At 46.4% G+C, this 20772-nt stretch overlaps 2 protein-coding genes across 2 annotated transcripts in view; both read left to right on the forward strand.

Annotated features, from left to right (window-relative positions):
• TSPAN3 (tetraspanin 3) overlaps window positions 1-20772 on the forward strand; it is a 939276-nt gene that overhangs the window by 769451 nt on the left and 149053 nt on the right. The gene's annotated exons all lie outside the window — the stretch shown is intronic.
• On the forward strand, window positions 6147-20733 carry CHRNB4 (cholinergic receptor nicotinic beta 4 subunit). The gene is made up of 7 exons (XM_083754739.1): window positions 6147-6490; window positions 9307-9452; window positions 12341-12385; window positions 13334-13443; window positions 15747-16722; window positions 18249-19694; window positions 19816-20733. The coding sequence occupies exons 1-6, from the start codon at window positions 6436-6438 to the stop codon at window positions 18387-18389; spliced, it is 1473 nt and encodes a 490-aa protein (XP_083610865.1). The 5' UTR covers window positions 6147-6435; the 3' UTR covers window positions 18390-19694; window positions 19816-20733.

Here is a 20772-nt window from a genome sequence, read left to right on the forward strand (position 1 = left end):
TACTCCAGTCAATGCTAGCATTCTTGGGGGACCTTTGTGAGCATCTGTTAGAGTTGTTTTGTTTTAATTTTTTTATTAAATTAACTTATAAACAATGCAAACAAAAAAATAATATATATATATAACATGACATTGGACGACTGGTACATTTGTTATAAGTTTGACAGGCAAGTTATGTTTACTTCCTCATTTAGCATCTAAACCAATACAGTATACAAATTCCATTTTTTTTTGTTCCTGATTTTTACAGATTCTGGATGGTAAACCTGTCAGATTGTTTCTGCAACTCAGGGTGGTTCTAAGTACCATTCAGGCTTCTAGAGGGTTTCATCCCACTTGATCTTCCCCTTCTTTTTATCAAATTCTTGCATTATTTTAGAAAAATAGAAATTTTACCCTTTTGAAATGAAATGTAACCATGCAACGCTTCCTAGGCAAGTGTCCATAGATCTACGGTATGTTGAATAACAAAGAGAGTGTGGTAGCTTCTCTCAAGTGGTCTAGCAACACTTTAATCAGGGATGGAGAACTTGTGACCCTCCAGATACTGTTGGACTAATATCCGCAAATTCCACTGGAAATGCAAATGAAAGTAAAAATTGCTGCAATTCACATGTTTGTCTGCAGTATGAGTAGGGTTTTTTAAAACAACAAATGCAAATAAATTTTAGTCCACAATACATAAATAAAATTTCTTCTTCTTTAGCATTGTTTTGTTGTTTCCCTTCTGTTGAAATGCGTCAAAATAAATCATGCAATAAATTATGTGGGGTTTTTTGGGCATCAGATAGTGAGATGAACAAAGGTTTTAGCAGAAGCCAAACTAAAGCAGAACAGAAACAGTCCTGATTGTGATGAACACAAGATGGGGGTGGGGCTTGCTGCCTCCTTACATCTCTACCCCCAGTCAGCACCAGAATTCTGATCAGGGCTCCACTTCTAGACAGTGAGAGAATTGGAATTGATGAATTGGATGGACCTTGGAGGTCATCCAGCCCACCACCTCCACAATGCAGATCTATGGTACAGAATCCTCCAGAAAGGCAAGCAAGGGACATTCTCTTTTTTTAAAAAAAAGAATAATTTTTATTAACCGAACAATCAAATCAAATTAAATCACATCACATAAATTCCGAATTACAAAGCCAAATTTTAAAATTTTGTTGAGGGGTTCAAGTTCCGAAGGGGGATTCCGATCGTCATCTTGCTACTGCGTTAATATCCAAATCAGTCCAAATAAAGTTCATAAAGTTCATAATTCTATCCAGTCTTATCTTGCTGTTTCCACATCTCATCTTGTTCGTATATTTTTTATTTTTTATTTATGATCTCTTCTGATAATCTCCTTAAGCAGATAAACACCAATTTTAATCCTGTGTGAATTTTTCCGTTCGTCCAATCCTCATACCAAGATGGTTTCCATATATCATCACTTTCATAAATAACATCACTCTTTCCATCATTAATCTTGCAAAACTGTCGCTCTTAAGTCCCTCTGAGGAGTCACATCCACAATATAAAAGCAGCTCTATTTCTCCTCCCAGACTTAAGTCCTCCGACAGAACTTGCCAACATGGCGACGGTATTTTTAACTGCGTCATTCCAAAGCTCTTATACTTTGCACGATCTTCTTAAAACATGCTTTGGTTAGAAAGTTTATCTCCACACAGTCATAAATCCACAGCTTAAGTCATTAAAACAACATTTCTGACTTGTGGGGAGGGAAGGGATTCTTGGTTAATCACATAGAGGAGAAAAAAGGAAAGTCCCCCCCCCCCTCCAGCCCTTTGCCGTACTGAGCCTTGGCGTTTCTTCTCATGATTTATCTTGTTCCTCCGACCCGTCTTTTTTATCAGAGATCTCTTCAGTTAGCAGTCTTTACTCCTCCTCCTGCCTTGAAATATGTGCATTCACTTCTTCCTAATTGTTTCTTTTGAAGTTCTTGCAGCTAGTGGCGCAAATCAGAGACAGCGTCCAGGAGCGCCGAGATCCACAGGAGGGCATTCTGCCTAGTGCCCCCATCCCCACAAATTCAGGGGTGGTATAGGGCACAGCAGGCAAGGGCAGCCCCCCAAACCTTGGGGGGTAGGGAGGCTTTTTACTCCCATCACAGCCTCCTAATTACCTCGTGTGGGTCAGAGAGATGTTATTGTCAGCCATCTTCCGATGCGCCCCTAGTGGCCCCTCAGCAAGCAAGGGACATTATCAGAGTCCAAGGACAAATTCCAGCCAGGCAAAAGCACTCTAGTACAAAGCAGGGCCCTACAGGTGTGTGCCCTGGGGAGCATTCCAAGGGCCAGCCAGAGAGGTCCACAGGGCCCTGGGCCTGAGGTTCACCACCATTTATATAAATGCTCAGTATATAAATGCTCACTCCCCCAAGCGGGAAGTTGCCTCTAGGGTCAATGTTACGCCAGGCTGGGGGCTGGATTGAGAGGAGGTGTCCCTCCCTCCCCTCCCCGCTCCTGTCTGAGCTAGCCTCCCACTGGCCTCTGCTGGTGGAAGCGCATAAGCATCACGTCATTGGTGCTGGCCTGCTCCTTCTGCCTCGGAGGGGGGCTGCTGGTGGCATCTCCACCAGTGGAGTTCAGTGCAGCCCCCCCCCAAATGGGGCATTGTAAGGGCAGGAAGGAGGCTGATCCAGCCTGAGATCCACTGGATCCCAGACTCACAGCCAGCATTAGACAACACTGAGCCTGATGCAGGACTGATCACCTTAGTCATCAATGTTTGTTCTAACCTATCTGCAGATTTTTTGATTTTTTTGATTTTTGATTTTATTATTAAAATAATTCAACAATAATACATACATGTTACGAATATACAAACATACAAACATACATTTCACACAATCCTTAAAAATATTCAGACATACCCACACTCAATCCCGCAAGTACTTCCTTTTCCCATCACCACCCCTCACCCCACCCTTGTGTTAGACTTCCAATCTACTCAATTGCAATTTCTTTCCACTTCTGTTACTTTCTTTCACACACTTTTAAACCAATTTTCTACTTCTTTTTCTGTTACACATTGTTACCCATCTTATTTAGTATTTCAGTATTTATAACGGAACTTGTTTATTCTAATAGGAGTCCTGATTTTTCAATATAATTTTGCAAGTATCCTTTAAACATCTTGCAGTCCTTGTCTATCTTCTCTTTTGAGATCCTTCCAATTTCTCCCATTGTTTTGGATACATTGTAATACTCCAATAATTTGGCAAGCCACTCTGTTTTTGTCAGTATAATATCACTTTTCCAATTTTTCGCAATCAATAGCCTTGCGGCAACAGTTGCGTATAAATATAATGTCTTGTCTTCTTCCTTTAGACTTCCTGGTACTATTCCCAATAGAAAACCTTCTGATGTTTTCCTAAATGAATATCTGAACATTTTTTTCATTTCATTGTATATTGTTTCCCAAAATTGTTTAATGTTTAAACAATTCCACCATATATGCATCATAGTATCTTTTTCAGTGTTGCATCGCCAGCAGACATCACTACAATTTTTATTCATTTTTGCTACTCTTTCAGGTGTTAAATACCATCTATGTTGTATTTTAAGGTAATTTTCTTTCAGTATATAACACAGTGAATTTCATATCTTCTTTCCACAATTTTCCCCATTGTTCAAGCATAATTGTCAGGGGTTCAGAAGGAGAGACACAGACCTGACAATAATATTTTCCCCAATATCTTGCGCCCATTTAATAATGGATGCTGTAACAAGTTCATCCTTTGTTTCCCACTCTAAGATCAGATTATATAATTTAGATTTTTTTATTTTTCTTGTATTAAATATTTATCGAATTTAGATATTTCTTTTTCAAATTCTATCTTTTTATCTTTCGCTAATCTATACTTAATTTGAATATATTTGAGCCAATCACTAATATGAGCTTTAATTTCTGTATAATCCTTTAATTCCAATTCTCCATTTTCTTCCTTTAATACAGTTTTATAAGTAGCCCAATTTTCTTTCATATTTTATTTTTTCACTGCAACAATTTCTGCGGCGATGCCCACCAAGGAGTTTTCAGTTCTAGGAGTCTTTTATATTTCTCCCATATATTTTATATTTTCTCCCACTTTCTGACTATATGCCCTAGGAAGCCTTTATGTACTTTGATTTTCTCATCTATTAGATAGGCATTGCATCCAAATCTCATCTCTACCCCCTCTAAATCCAATACATCCGAATCGTCTAATTTAATCCATTCTTTTAACCAGGTCAGACCTACCGTATCATGGTATAACTCCATGTCAGGGAGGCCAAATCCTCCTCTTTCCTTCTTATCATTATTTTATGTTTTATTCTTGGTTTTTCCCCTGACCACACGGATTTGGCCAAATTTCTTTTCCAATTATTAAAACATTTCTCTCCTCCTCCTAGTATTGGGATACTTTGAAATAAAAACATCATCCTTGGTAGTATGTTCATTTTTATAACCAATATTTTCCCTATCTGCAGATTTTTAGCAGTTTTTTTGGGGGGGGGGAATTATGGTTGATTGAGTATTTTTGCTTTTTAATGGTTTGGTGGGTTTTAGCTGTGTTTTTGTGTGTTTATTTGTATTTTTGTAAATAATTTAGTCCTTGGTTTTCAAATATTTAACAGAGGTAACATGTACAATACTTTACCATATGGCTTTAGCTTATTTTATTGATCATTTTGTTATAAACTCTCCACTTAGAAAGCTTATAAATCTGTCTAAATCTAAATAAATTAATAAAGCCCTTTTAAAAAGCAAAACAAAACTAGGGCTACCAACAGCTGAGCAGCAACAGCACACCCACCCACCCCCAGAGAGAGAGAGAGAGAGAGAGAGAGAGAGAGATTTCCACCCATCTTGCAAATTGCCCAGATTTGCTGTGAGATAATACTGGGTGGTGGTGAGGACTCTTGCCAGGGAAAATGGCCCTCCCCCGGCTTTGGATGGCGCCTGGCTCTCCAAAGCATTTGCAGTCTGCTGCTGACAGAGGGAAGAATAAGATCCTGTCCCAGGGACACAAGGCTGAGTTAGCTCCTCCTGCCACCAGAAACTTTGATTTGTAAGCCAGATGCTTGCAGTAAGCCTGAGTCAGACAATGCACAAAGGAGCTTCACAAAGACACACCGCGAGAGAAAGTGCAAAGTAGCGTAAGATGCAGAGAGAAGGGGAAGCAGGAGAAAAGATGGACCATCGAGAGGGTCAGGGGGGTAGCAGAGCAAGGGATGGAGAAAACATTCAATTCATTTAAAGATTTGGCATTTAAAGCCAAATCTACCAAATTCACGCTTTCCAAAACAATATGCAAACCAGAACCCAGCTCTTCTTTGAAATCTTCCCCCTCTGATATTTCTCTGAATGCTCCTCTATGAACCTCATTTCTTGGTCCTGGCTCAGCTGTTCCTCGGGCAAACAGAGAGGCAATATGAGAAGGGGAGAAGCACTCTGCACATGGTCAAAGGCACCTTCTGTCCAGCTTACATGTAGGAGACTGAAGTTGGTGGAGCACAGGAAGCCTCCTGGATCAGACCATTGGCCCACGTGCTCCAGCCCTCCCTGCACCAAGGGTGGGGAATCTGTGGCCCTCCAGGTGTTGCTGGATTACAACTCTACTGGCCCCAGTTGACGGCAGTCAGGCGTCCAAAGGCATCTGCAGGGGCACAGGTGTCCCATTCCTGGTCTGCACTGACTGGCAGCAAACTGGCCAGGGTTTCAGGGTTCTAACAGAAACATAAGAAAAGGCTGCTGGATCAGGCCAATGGCCCGGCTAGTCAGACATCCTGCACAAAAGCAGCGCTCTGGTATTCCGCTGTAGAGGCACAGCCTAGCCATCATGGCCAGGAGCCATCCCCACCCTGAGGGGCCGGGATTGAACCCGGGACCTTCTGGATGCCAAGCATGTGCCCCACCCCCGAACCATGAGGGCGCTCTCTCTGCTTTCCTTTCAGCTGAGAGGGTGTGGGTGAGCTGGGGGGAGGCCTGATGCCCACATTTATCCTGCAGTGGTGCTGGCTGGGGGCGCCCTAAGGCGTCTCCCAGAGCAAGGGCTGCCTGGACACGCACTGCTTTGGCCCACAGCTCTGTCTCTCCCCCCCGCCCCGCTCTATTGCATCTAACTAATGAACCCCCCCCCCCCTGTGAAGCAACCTGGTCACATGGCCCATTTGCTCGTCCAGGGCCAGGGCGCTCAGTGGCCCGTCGACGTGGCTTCCCCCTTCTTCTCCCCACACGCGCACATCATGATGCCTCCTGCACATCTCCTGCGCTGGAAGCAGCTGCGGAGAGGGAGGGATCTCGGCTCCCCTGCTGGGTCCTACAGCCTCCCTGCTCGGGGCGCCTCGGGAGCTCCGCTGTGCTTTGCTTTCCCCCCCTGCCTGTCCTGCCCTGACGGCTGAGCCCCCCCCCCTCAGAACAGGGCTCCCCTCCTTTCTTACAACTGCCATGAGGAAGATCAACTGGCTCTCTCTCTTCGCTGGGCTTTCTTTTTATATCAACGGTGAGTTGCCTTTTCTTTTCAATGCAGTTCTTGCAAATGGACGGGAGCTTTGGAGGGGGAGGGAAGCCATTCTTTGGGAAACGAAGGTTCTTCTCTAACTTTGGATTGCTTCTTTGAGGGGGGGGGGGGAATGCATGAAAGTTGAAGCACAATTTACGCGGAACAGGGTTTCGATGGGATCAGGAAGACCGGCATGTAGTGCAGACCTGCTTACCTGAGCCGGTGCCAAAGCAGAACGGCAAACCAATGTGCCTCGGCTGGGCATTGAGTCGAGGGGAGATGTCAGGAGGGATTTTCCTGTCACTTTATGGGAATTACAGAAGCAAAACGCTCGAGGTCTTGCAGCCCTTTTATTTGAGCAAGTGAGAAGCAATTGATCGTTGAGAAAGTGGTAAAAACAAGCCCCCGGCTGAAAATCCGAGCATGGGTATTTTCCTCCCGCATTGAGATGTCTTCGTAGCATCTCAGGGCAGAGCGGCGTTTAATAGGGTATTACTTTAGCCATGTTGTTCGAGAACCCCGTCCCCAGCCTCCCTCTTTGTTCTGCCAGATTCCAAGGGAGCAAACGGGCTCGCATTCACATGCTCTGACTTAACCAGGCGATGGATCTTGCTGTCCTTCCAAAAAAAGGACGGCGTCGTTTCGTTACCCAAGTTGTGTTTCGTTTACTGAATTTATGCACAGGGACTTTTTGTCGATAAAACACCGCATGTGTCTAGAGGGGAGAGTTAAGGCTGAAACGAAAAGAGAAAAAGAACGCTGACTTTTGACCTAAACAAATATCTCTCTGTGTGTTGTGTTTTCGTTTTTTAAAAAATGACTTAGGTTTTTTAAGTGAGGATCCATTAGATCTTACTTGCCTCGGACACGATGCTGACATGATCTTGCTAGAGTGCAGTAGGCAACATTTAGGCAACATGAATAAATCATCTTCTAATAGAGCATCCTGAGAAGCAATAACAAGGGCATTCAATAAAGACGTTGAGGAATCTTAAAATTTACATTTCCTCCCTGTTCTTTGCTGACATAGAGAAGGAGAAAGAAAATCTGGAATTACGTAAAGTCTAGCAAAGGATCCTTGCTTGTTGCAAATAGGAATTCTGATCATATAAATATTTGGATTAAGTGAGGGAGCGTGACATTAGCCAGTCTAAAGTAGAAGACAGAGAAAAGAAGTTGCATGTAGTTTTTGCTATGTTGCAGAGCCTGTAAATGCATTTGCCAACTTCACAACAAAGAAATTGATTCTGTTTCCAAGGTGGGCATGTGGTTGCTGTATTGACTGAGGTCTAGTGACTCACTTTGAATCCTTAGATAAGTGTATTCTGTGGAACTGAAACAGCTGCATAATTAAACCAGCTGTAGGGGAAACGTATCAGTTAGTTAAGTATCAGTTAGTGATTTTAATTCAAATTTTTAAATGACTGAATTGCTGTGTTTTTAAAATAATTTTCATAGGCCGCTTGAACAGGGTTGCCCCGCCTGGTGACAATGTTAATTGGTTGAATGAAAAGTTGCTAGCCTGTTGTGGTGCAAGGAAACCACCAATCTCACATATTGGTTGGTAGTGGTGGAAATAACCAGAGGTTTAGCCATAATTTGTAATCTGACACAGTAATGGTGATAATTTGGGTTATTTTACTTTCAGAATATAATGTGCCCAGGACATAATTTACGTAATAGTAGTAGTAGTAGTAGTAGTAGTAATAAGGGGAAGGACCTTAACACTGATTGAAGGAACAACATGAATTTTGGGCACCATTGAGGCTCCAACATAAAAATATATATTCCAAAGCAACCTGCTGCTGACATCTAGTGGCATGTCCCTAGTTGCCACAAAATGAGGAGAAAATAGCATTTGGCGGTGGAATAGGATCGGTAGTTTATAAAGAGTCTGGCTCTTAGATTATTTTCTCACATGGACCCAGTGGCGTAGCGTGGGTTGTCAGCACCCGGGGCAAGGCAAGTAATTTGCGCCCTCTAACCCATGGATTTGTGCCCCCTAACCCCCAGATGTTGTGCCCGGTGCAGCCGGCCCCCCCTGCACTCCCCACACTACGCCACTTCATGGACCTTGCCTGGATTAGTGCAGTTGGAGTGGGGAAGAGGGCTGAGTAGGTGCTGGTACATTTGAAAGAAAAGAAATTGGCAGGGGAAGGGTAAAGCAGCTGGGGGGGCAGGCAGGGAGAGGCTTCAGTGGTTGGGGGTATTTTAACAGCAAAGAAGTAGACAGGAAGAGGGCTAAGCAAGTGGGGAAGGGTTCGGAATGGAAGACATGAGCGCCCCTTCCCTGACTGCTTCGGGACTCTAAAGCAAGTCTGCGATTCCCAAGTCTGCGATTCCCATCAAGCTTTCATTACATGAATTTTCATGCAAAATGTTGTTCCACCACCTCAAGGTTATGTTGCTGGGTGTGTGTGTGTGTGTGTGTGTGTGATGGGGGCGTGTTTTATGGTTTCTTCCCCCATGGTTAAATTTTCTACTCAAAGGCTGTGAAGGAATGAAACCGTCCAGCCATTTGATGTGCTTGCTCTTAATTTTAAAATGGTTGCTTTCTGCTTAAAGTCATTCTGCTTTTGAGGCTGTTCTTCCTAGAGGGTTCAAAAAGTCATAGAATAGACCTATAATGAGTCCACTGAGAAACTGAATCCTATTTATCGTGTGGGGGAAGAAACCTGGTTACTATGGGATCTAGAAACTTCACATAAATCTCCTACCCAATGTGTTTTCAATCCAATCCTCTCTGAAGTCAAGCAAGAGGAATGGCGGCACAGTGCTGCCATTTTGTGACCCGGTTGCCATTTCCTGTTTTATAGGAAGTGACACAGCTGATGCTGAGGAGAGGCTGATGAACCACCTCCTGAACACATCTCGCTACAACAACTTAATCCGCCCTGCCTTCAACTCCTCACAGCTGGTCGTTATAGAATTGCAGGTTATCCTGGCCCAGCTCATCAATGTGGTGAGTCTGAGCATCCCTTCCATTGCTCCTTCCTAGCAAAATCTGCGACTGTGTGGGTCACATCATGAGCTTTGGGACTGGACCAGCGCGTGGGAACTCTTCCATGAAGGCTGGCCATGCAGGGTTTGCACACACTGACACTGTTGCCTACACAACCCTGGAGACGGGGGGTGGGATGGGGTAGGGGGTTCAGTGAAGTCTGGCCACAGTTGGGCTTATTCTCAGAGACCTGTCTGAAGAAGAGAGTTCTTTGCCGACAGTGACGTAGCACCTGAGGTGTCTGCTATTACAGAGATGGGTCTTTCCTTTAACAGACCACTAGGCCCATCCCCATAATCCAGACCCCCTTTTCCTAAACCACTGGGACCCTCCTCCAGATAAGACTCCACTTGGGTCTCATTCCCCGTCCTACTAGCACCATCCCTTGGGTCAGCCTCTTCTGTGAGTACCTCTCACTCGTCTTCCACACTGGACTATCCTCTCCATGGCGTATCCATGGGATTCATGACACCAGTGACCCCAAAAGGTTGGGGACAACATCAGGAGAGTCTGCTGGATCCGGCCCATGGCCCATCTAGCCCAGCATCCTGTTCTCATAGGGTCTGAACAGTTGCCTTTGGGAAACCAGCCAGCAGGATCCGAGCACAAGAGCCCTCTCCCTTCCTGTGGCTTCCAGCAACATGGCTGCCTCCAGCTGTGGACACCTAGGCAGAGGCATCCTGATTGGCAGCTATCAATAACCCCCTCCACCATGAATTCATCTAATTATTATTATTATTATTATTATTATTATTATTATTAGAATTTATATGCCACCCTATACAAGGGAGTCACAGAATAAAATCAAGCTATAAAAACAAAAAAAGTACATAATAAAAATTACGCAACAACCCAATAGCACCCCCCCCAAGTTTTAAAAGGGCGTAGGATCTGAAAGGCCTGGTTTAAAAGGAACATTTTTATTCCACTTTTAAAGCCATCTAAGATGGTGGCCATCCTCGTTCTGTAGTTTAACTATGTGCTGTGTAAAGAAGAACATCCCTTTATGTGTCCTGGTTTAAGCCTTCTTGTGGTTGAGCAGCCATGTGAAAAGAAGCTTGAGTCCCTGGAGATCTGCTGTGAACCAGAGGAGATAATGCCATCCTGAACACAGTAACCTGGGAGTCACTAGCACACCTGGGGTGGCGGCAAACTGGGCAACCACTTACCACAGGGGCAGCACTTACCCCGGGGGGTCTGCCGCATGCCCAAGCCACATCTCTCTCCTGCTACGCCGCGGCCGGAATGAGTCTCATTGAATTCTCAGGAAGCTTCCTGCAGCCCTCCGGTATTGTCTGCATATGAAGGCAGGCCATGCCTTCTAGCTTTGCAGCTGATCTCTCTTTTCCTTGGTACAATGACTTGGAGTGACAAGAGCACATCCTACTTTGCGGAGTAAAGGTGGCAGCTATGCAGTTTTCCTACACACACACCCCTTTAGCCACCCACTTTAGTGCTGGATCCCACCCCCAAGAACCCCCCATCGTCTCTGTGCTCTATGGCTGCCTGGGCTCATGTTGCAAATTGGGGTTCCGGGGGGGCCCCAGCTCTTGACCAGTTGAATGGCAGTGCTGCGTGGAAAGAGATCAGTTCCTCTGTGTGTTAAATGTATAAATTCATCTTGAAAATATTTTATTGGAAGTGAGTGACAGAAAGGAGAGAGACTTTAATCAACTTTAGTGAAATGGCCAATCTGCTTGAACGTCAAGTCCTGCAGCATCTAGGACCCTGAATACTCCCTAAATAAATATTAGAAGGTTCAGGACAGACATGCAGCATGTAGGAAAACTATGGCTTTTGCTCCCACAAGATGCAGTGGTGGACACCAAGTTGTATGGCTTTAAAAGATGGATTGGACAAATTCATGGCAGACTGGGCTATTAATGGCTGCTAACCCCATGGCTGGGACGCAGGTGGTGCTGTGGGTTAAACCACAGAGCCTAGGACTTGCCAATCAGAAGGTCGGCGGTTCGAATCCCCGTGATGGGGTGAGCTCCCATTGCTCGGTCCCTGCTCCTGGCAACCTAGCAGTTCAAAAGCACATCAAACTGCAGGTAGATAAATAGGTACCGCTCCGGCGGGAAGGTAAATGGCGTTTGCATGCGCTGCTCTGGTTCGCCAGAAGCGACTTAGCCACACTGGCCACATGACATGGAAGCTGTACGCCGGCTCCCTTGGCCAGTAAAGCGAGATGAGCGCCGCAACCCCAGAGTTTCAAATGTGTTGCCATGGGCCTTGTTCTCATTTAAGAAATCTGCCTAGCAAAAGAGCCTGGAGCCTGGTTCATCAGAAAGCTCTCTAATCCAATTTCTCCTCTGTGGTTTATTTCCACCTCCAGCCACTTAGTCTCTTCCAGATGTTCCAAGGCTTACTGCCACATTTATTTTGTAATAATCTGAATAAACTCCACATAGAATCATGTCTGCTTCTAGAAGATTTAATGTCGCCTGGGCCACCCTGGTGCCTTACAGATGTTTTGGACTATGATGCCCATCAACCCCAGAGGAGTAGTTCACAACATCTGGACCAACACGACAGGCTACGAAGGCCTGCCTTAAAAGGAAACCTTTATTTTAGCATTAACTTTCATGGGCGGGATGCAAAAATGCAATTCTGCCTCAGATGCAGTGGCCAGAGAGGTCCATCAAAGCTTGTGCTACAATACATGCTGGCCTTCTGAAGTCCCCGAGGGAACTGGAAGACTGACTGCCCTGCTGCTTTCTACCTGAGTGCCCTTCTAGGTTCAGGAGAGAGGATGGAGGGAAGCGTATTCAAGCCAAATGAATGGATCCAATTAAGATACTGCTCTTTACCACATAGATTTTCTGTGTCTTTCTCTTTCTCTTCAGAATGAGCGTGAACAGATCATGACTACCAACGTCTGGCTCAATCAAGTAAGCATCCCGTGGATACATAATTTCTGCTCTATTAATTTACAACCCCATCCTCTCATTATATTGGTATCTGAGAATTTGGACGGTTGCTATGACGTCCAGCTTGGTTTATTTTTGAAGGCTGCAGTCCTATAACCATTTACCTATAGCCATTTATCATACATACTGCAACTCCTCCAGCTCAACTGAGTGCACTTTGAATAGTTGTGAATGGGACGGTGCTCTGAGAAATCACAGTGAATCCTGCAGTTATAGATATACAGGGCTGGGAAGCTGTTTATCTCTCACATTTTGGCACAGATTTCAAGGTTCACAGCATCTGTTCAGCTCCCATCGCATTATTGTAGATAACTGTTTTCTCTCTCTATTTAAACTAGATAAATGTACAGAGCACTTTTTCCTTCACAGTATATTTGTACCTTTTGGAGGAGAGGGAGTGACTTATGTTCTTATTAGTCTTATGTACTTATATGCCTACTCAGCCACTTACACCTGTGGAACCTGCCCCACATTTGTAAGAAATCAGTATTTTAGTGTGGCAGCACTGAAAACTCCCTGCATCTTGACATTAGGCAGGTGCCTCCCCTGTACACCTTCTAAAAATGGGGTGGGGTGGGAGGAGCCTATTGAGACATGTTGAACACTGGCATGCTTTTTACTTATGTGTTGAATATTTTAAAAAGTTGTAAACAGTTTTTAATAAAAATGGTAATTTTATTGTTTTATTCTTTTGTAAACTGGTTTTATTACAATCCAGTGCTATATAAATCTTGTAAAATTAACTAAATAAATGATGTTGTTGCAGCAGCAGCTGGAGTGTGTGTGTGTGCACACGTGTGTGTGATTCTAATTGTATTTTGTACAAAAAGGCTGCCAAACAATTAACTGTGCAAGTCTGTTGTGCAATGGGAACAGCGACTCAAAGTGTGGGTTGTGTCCTGCTTCTAGGAATGGACGGATTACCGCTTAGCCTGGGAGCCCTCGGAGTACGAAGGCATCAATAAGCTGAGAATACCAGCTAAGAAAGTCTGGCTACCTGACATTGTTCTATACAACAAGTAAGTTTGTACAACTCGGCGCTATGAAGGAAATGTCTGACTTAGGACCAGATTCCATCCCTTTTTTAAAAAGAAGCCTTCCTGCCATGGTGGATAGAAAGCCTGAGCCTCCTCTGACACCCCCTCCCCCCGCAATTCAGGTGGGACCCTGGCGGCCTGGGGGAGGGCCAGGCTCCGTCTCCACTGGCATCTCCCCTGCCTGGAATCCTGGAGAGCCTTTGCTGCCAGTAATTGTCAGCAATACTGAACTAGATGGACCAGTGGTCTGACTCAGTAGAAGGCAACTTCCCATGCTGCATGTTCAGCTAAGTTGGGGGGGGGGCTCCTGCCTGCAGGCCAGAGAGCCAGTGTGGTGTAGTGGTGGGAGTGCTGGACTGTGACCTGGAAGAGACCAGGGTTCGAATCCCCACTCCTCCATGAAGCTCTCCCTGGGTGGGACCGTGGGCTCACTCTCAGCCTAACCTACCTCTCAACTGATGGGTGTTGAGTAAAATCCTGCCAGATCAGATACGTAACCCATGGATCCTGATGGATCATGCAGCCAGTCCCTGCAGAAGTCAGCTTTCTCAGCCCCAGGCTTGCTGCTTGGGAAGAGCTTTGCACTTCAGGTGCCCTGGAACTACTCTTGAAGGAGGTTTGTTGAGTTGGTCGTCCCACCCACTGCTCAAAATCATCCTGCAGGGGGGAGACGAATAAGGCTCTTGCCTGCAGGGCCTAAAAGATTTCCCACCCCTGAGCTAAGCCCAATACCTCAAGGACTGCCCCCCCCCAGCCCAGCCCTGACCCTCCAGTTGCCACCAGAGGCTCTTCTTCATGCTCCTCCTCCCAGGAGGTCCTGAGGCAACAGCATGAGAACAAGGCCCTTTATGGTGGCTCCTCACTTACAGAATGCTCTCCCCAGGGAGACTTGCCTGGCACCATTGTTACATACCTTTAGGTGCCAGGCAAGACATCTATCCATGGATTTATTTATTTTTTGCATGACTGGTGGAATGTTTTTGTCAGGGGCTCAGGAGCAGAGGCACAGGAGAGGGAGGAAATGGAGAGCGAGGGGGAGGAATCCGAGGGGAGCATAGGCGGTGACAGTGGTCAGAGGGATTCCATGAGCCTCTCCAGCGAATTGGAAGATTCACAGAAGGGAGCGCCGATGGCCAGGGCAAGGGGGGTGCCAAGGGGGAAACCCCAGAAGGAAGGGGCCAGCGGGGACTCCCAGAGCTGCAGTTGGAAATCAGGACCAGCTTCCCCACCAGAGCGCAGTGGGGGGAGGAGTCCCAGGCATCGGGACCAGTGTTCTCACCACCAGCGAGAGGAGATGAGTCAGGATTGACCACGCCTCCATCGGAAAGCGGGGAAACGGTCAAGAGGAAAGTTACCGGCTGGGCGCGCGCACCAAGTTCAAATGTACAGGCGAGCGGCACAGCAGGTAGCCCGGATAGGGAGCCAGGTCCTAAAGCCCGCCGGAAGGAGGGGCAAGACTCAGGGGGGGTCAGCGTCAGAAGAGTCCAGAAAGGAGGAAACCCCAGGGGGCAGAAGGACCCAGAGGAGGAAAGAACAACGGAAGAGGTGGAGTAAGGCTAGAGTCTTAAACTGGTGTCTAAGAGGCAGAGACTCAGATGGAGCTTCCCCGATCTAAGCTCTAAGACGTAGAGTTGCACGCTGCGGTTTGGAAATGGAAACTAATCTTCAATAAAGACCTTTATACGTTATTACTGACTAGTGTTGGTCCTCTGTGAGCTGGGACCTAGAGGCAACTCTGACAGTTTTAATCTAGTTTTGAAAAGAAGAAAAAATTGTCTTTTAAAATTTTATTTTAATGCTGGTTTTAATCTTCATTCGTGTTTGTTTTCTACTTAAAATATTGTAAGTCACTTTGCATTGCCAGCTAATTATTATTATGAGTGGCTTTCTTCCTTGCCTCATGACTGTAGGGATGGGATAGGATTGTAATGTATTGGTACTGAATCTGGATAAGCAGAAACACCAACTATTTATGGGCTCTTTCGTGGTCTTTCATTGTCAAAAAGCCCCAATATTTTATTATCGGAATTAGTTTTGAATCATAGACTCATAGAATTGTAGAGTTGGAAGGTACCCTGAGGATCATCAAGTCCAACCCCCCGAGATACAGGAATATGCAGCTGGCCCTTACTGGGATCGAACCTTCAACCTTGGGGTTATCAGCACCATGCTCTAACCAACTGAGCTGTCCAGGCTGGTTCAGGTCACAAAAACTGGCTGGCCTTTGTAGCACTTTGAAACCCACAAGTCGTTTTCTATAGTTACATTTTTCTTGACTCCTTTAGTGCTGATGGAACATATGAAGTCTCTGTTTACACCAACGTGATCGTGAAGAATAACGGGAGCATGTTGTGGCTGCCTCCAGCCATCTACAAGAGCGCCTGCAAAATCGAAGTGAAGCATTTCCCCTTTGACCAACAAAACTGCACCTTGAAGTTCCGGTCATGGACTTACGATCACACCGAAATCGACATGATCCTTAAAACCGGCTCGGCCAGCATGGATGACTTCACACCCAGTGGTGAATGGGACATTGTGGCGCTCCCGGGGCGGCGAACTGAGAACCCCTTGGACCCAAACTACGTGGATGTGACATACGACTTCATCATTAAACGGAAGCCTCTTTTTTACACCATCAACCTCATCATCCCTTGTGTGCTCATAACATCCTTGGCCATCCTCGTCTTCTACCTGCCGTCAGACTGCGGAGAAAAGATGACGCTGTGCATCTCTGTCTTGCTCGCTTTGACTGTGTTCTTGCTCCTGATCTCCAAAATCGTACCCCCAACATCGCTGGACGTCCCGTTGATTGGGAAGTACCTGATGTTCACAATGGTCCTGGTGACGTTCTCCATTGTGACCAGTGTCTGCGTGCTGAATGTGCACCACAGGTCTCCCAGCACCCATGCCATGCCTCCGTGGGTGAAGGTGGTCTTCCTCAAGAGGCTGCCCAACTTCCTGTTCATGAAGCGCCCAGAGAATAACTCCATGAGGCAAAGGCTGTCCGGCAGCAAGAGGAGCAAAGCAGAAACGTTTGGCAGCAACCCGTCGGACCTGTATAAGGGCTCCTCCACTTACTTTGTGAACACAGCCTCTGCCAAAAAATACGACATGAAACTGACGGAAAACCCTGATCACATTGGCAGCCATCAGGATGTCAGGCTACGGTCATCGGCAAAGTTTTCTCCTGAGGTCCAGGAAGCTATTGAGGGAGTCAGTTTCATAGCAGACCACATGAGAAGTGAGGACAACAATGAGACTGTAAGTAGCACAAGGAACCTTTCGTTTCCCCACCACACTTGATCCCACAGTCTCTAGAAATCTCAGGCAATTTGAGGGCCTCTGTCTTATTGGGTGTTCATGATGGTTTGTGTTCATGGCAGTCCTCTTGCCTCTTGGTGCCCCCATAGGTAATCCCACTCCCCTTGGACAGATTCAGGACACACAGCACAGAGTTAAACTATGGAACTCCCTCCTTCAGGAGGGCACCAATTCAGATGGCTTTAAAAGAGGATTAGACCAATTCATGGGGCAGAGGGCTGTAGATGGTTACTGGCCACAAAGCCTATGCTCTGCTTCCACAGCTGGAGACACCAAATGCTTCTGAGTGCCAGACGCTCGAAAGCACAGGAAGGGAGAGGACTCTTGTGTTCAGATCCTGCTTCCAGGCTTCTCACTGGCGCATCTGATTGGCTACTGTGAGAACAGGATGCTGGACTAGATGGGCCATGGGCCTCATCCTGCAGGCTTTTCTTATGTTTCTCCAGCATGGGGGCCTCCAGGCTCTTCTTTGGGACTCAGTGGGCTAGAGCTAGAATTAAAAACTTTCATTTTGTTCAGTAAAAAAGTATACCTCATCTAGTACGCTGCATTGCAATGGCTACAACAGGCAGAAAAAAATATGTTGGGAGTCATAGATGGACTCACAAGCAATTTGCAAGTGGTCCATGATGGGGTAAAAGTTTGGCCCCAATGGCTTTATTGACCTAATTCAACAAAGCTTTTTTATTGGTTTTGTGGAACTGCCCATTTTAAATAAAGATGGTTGTAGCCATAGGAGGCAACTCCCTGGGGCCATGGGGGCTTCAGCCCCCAAAATGAAATAGTTGAGGGGTCCGAGCCCCCACAAAGTTATAGGGTATTCCCATTCAAATGGTGTGGGTGCACTGTGTCATGTGATCAATTATGTGGGGCAGGGCTTACCTGGCCCCCACAATATTTTATTCAAGTTGGCACCCCTGGTTGCAGCATAAGGATTAGGCCAGCATTCTTCAATGTTGCATCCCCAGATGTTCTTGGATTACAACTCCCATCACCCCGGCCCTCTTAGCCAAAGGCCAGGAATGATGGGGCCTGTAATCCAAAAACAACTCCTCGATCAGAGGGGGATGGAGGGTCAAAACAGCCTCCCACCGGAGGTGGTACCTGGAGGAGGAGGAACCACCAGCCATTGAAGCCATGCAGCGGCTGTATTCAGTCCCACCCCCAGCTCTTCCCAATGTTCTGATGTCACACACATGACATTGCCCCCCCCAATCACCCTCGTAAGGTGGTCTTCTGGGCTTGAGGCTGAATTAAGCAGTGTGCCTTTCTGACCCTCATATCTTCTGAAGCCTCAGACTGATTCCCAGATTACTTCTTAGCTGGTATTTAAAATTCATCAGTATGAAATGATCGAACGTAAGTTCCATAAACACCATGCAAGGGAGGTACAGTGGGACAGGCACTTGGGCAGTTTATGCAATGGATAAGTCATTAAATTATTTAATTGAGTTTTTCTCTTCTAGGTCATTGAAGACTGGAAATATGTTGCCATGGTAGTGGACAGACTGTTTCTCTGGATATTTGTCTTTGTTTGTGTGGTTGGGACTGTTGGATTATTCCTGCAGCCGCTGTTTCAAAACCACTCAATTGGCGTGAGCCCTTAAACGGGTAAATCCGAGACCTAGGATTGCTTATTCACTGACCGGACTGGACTCTCTTTTGAGTTCCACAAGTGTAATTTCAAAGTCCAGTCATTTGAGCAGGATTTATTTATTTATTTTTACTAGGGTGGGGATAACATAAAATCATTATTTGATTTAATCAACTTCTTTAAGGTGGGCTTATATCCCACGTGACACTTTAGCCTGGGTGTTGGCGCTGAGTGAGGTGTTGACGAAAACTGGCAAAAACAATTAGGAAACAATTGTACATTTAACCCCAGTCCCCAAATGCCTGCCCTTACACGGCTTCCAAAATACAATCCAGCCAGGGCTCTGGTGGGCCTCCAGGTCATGAGAGTCGCATGTGTGCTCAGCAGGTAGGGAGAGATCACCCCTCCAGGCATCCTTTAAAGTTGGAACAGTTTCATTTCTTCGGACTTTTCAGCAAAATATTCCATCTTCAGTGTCACCTTTTTATTAACTTCATTTAAACAGAGGTTGGGTGCCCATCTGTTAAGGACTCTTTAGCTGTGATTCGTGCATTGTTGGGGGTTGAACTACATGACCCTTGGGATCCATTTCAACTCTATAATTCTGTAAAAACACTTGTTTTCAGCTCACATACATTTATATCTTTTTTCAGCACAATTTCTCTCCCCCACAGTAGGAGCCCAGGAACATGCATAGCCTGTCAAGCACAGGCTTGGTCTGTGTCGTTTGGCAACCTTCTTCAGTAGGAAGTGTGCACTGGGGGCACACACGATGCTAAAGCAAAGCTTAGTGTTGCAAAAATGAGTCTAGGCAAGTCTTCGCCTCGTGTGCTGCCCTTCCTCTCAGGGTTGAGAGGAGACAAGTGGAAGCGCTGGCTTCCGTTTCAGATTCACTACAGCTTGCCATGTTGTCTGAACCTGGCAGACTGCCGCTGGTGCTTTGCAGAGGCAAGCTGGCTTCAAACCATAGTTTAAGAAGCTATCTTGTTTGCACGAACTGAAATTAAGCTCAGTTTAGAGATCAGATGTCCCACTGTGGCTGTGCTGGAGGAGTGGGGAATGGGGAGCACGAGAACTGAAGGCTCACTGCAGATCATGGGTCAGCAAACTAAGGCCCATGGGCTGGATCAGGCCCAACTGCCTTCTAAATCCAGCCCTCAGACAGTCCGGGAATCACTGCATGGATCGCTAGTATGCATGTTCTTTCCATCTCCCTCCCTCTCCCTCACACGGCAGTGGTGGCGCCTCCTCCCTCCCTTCTCCTGGCTTCTCCCCGCCCTGCCTAGAGGAGGAAGAGGGCTGGGCTTTGCTGGTGCCAGCCCCTCTTTGGAGCCCTTTCACGCACCGCTCATCATCCCTCCGCCACCAGCCCCTGCCACTCGCAAGACACAGGAGCCGTGGTTTACTGAGCGCCCCTCTCAAGCAGCCGCCATTTAAAGCCACCCCTCTCTGGGGCCCTTTCGCGCACTGCTCACCATCCCTTGTTCATCCCCCCCAAATACAGTCCAGCCCCCCGCAAGGTCTGAGGGACAGTGGACCAGCCCCCTGCTGAAAAAGTTTGGGGACCCCTGCTGCAGATCATCCTTGTACTCAGCCATACCTTTAGGCAGAGTGGGGTGTTTGCCACAGGCAGCAGATGAGATGCTGAGGGTAAGAGGTTGGAGGGCTGTATGCAGCCTGCCCTGCGACCCTCATGCTGCCCGCTCAACAGTGCAGAAGCAAGATTCAACTGCTGGTCCAGCTGACTCCAGATGGCAGAATGTGCTCTTGTCCTTCACCTCAGGCACCAAAATGCCCGGCTGGCACTGACCACAGTTAGCACAGGGCTGGCTAACTGGCACCCCCCCCCCCAGATGTCATTGGATTCCAACGCCCATCAGTCTACGCCAGCATAGCCAATGGCCAGAGATGATGGGAGTTGCAGTCCATCAGCTCCTGCAGGCCCAGATTTCCCTGGTTTACGTCATGTGCAGGTTGAACCAAAGGCTCTTTCAGACACCAGGGGACCTGGGTGTGAGAAGAAATGCCTGAATGCTCCTAGGCTAAAGTCTTAAGGCACTGAGGGTGGCAGCGTAGTCCATAGCATGGAGGGAAATAAGGGAAAAGTGGGAGGCAGGGACAGAAAGAGTCAGACAGGTGCAGGTCTATGTAGTCAAAATAATAAAATAAATAAATCAAGTGGACTCCATGCAACAGGCTGCGGTTAAAGATGGGATTCAGGTCTGAAAAACTGAATTGAATGCAAAATACTTTATTTTGGTCTTTTACAGAAATGGGAGGAGGTATGTTTGGAACTTGCAGATTTTTCTCTGTAGGCACAAAGACAGTCTATTAAAATATTATTTTACTTAAAACGCTTTCAGAGTGGGAGTCCTCTTTATTTCACAGGGTGCTCT

This window comes from Podarcis gaigeae, assembly GCF_964106915.1.
Source record: "Podarcis gaigeae genome assembly, chromosome: 9".
Lineage (NCBI taxonomy): Eukaryota > Metazoa > Chordata > Lepidosauria > Squamata > Lacertidae > Podarcis > Podarcis gaigeae.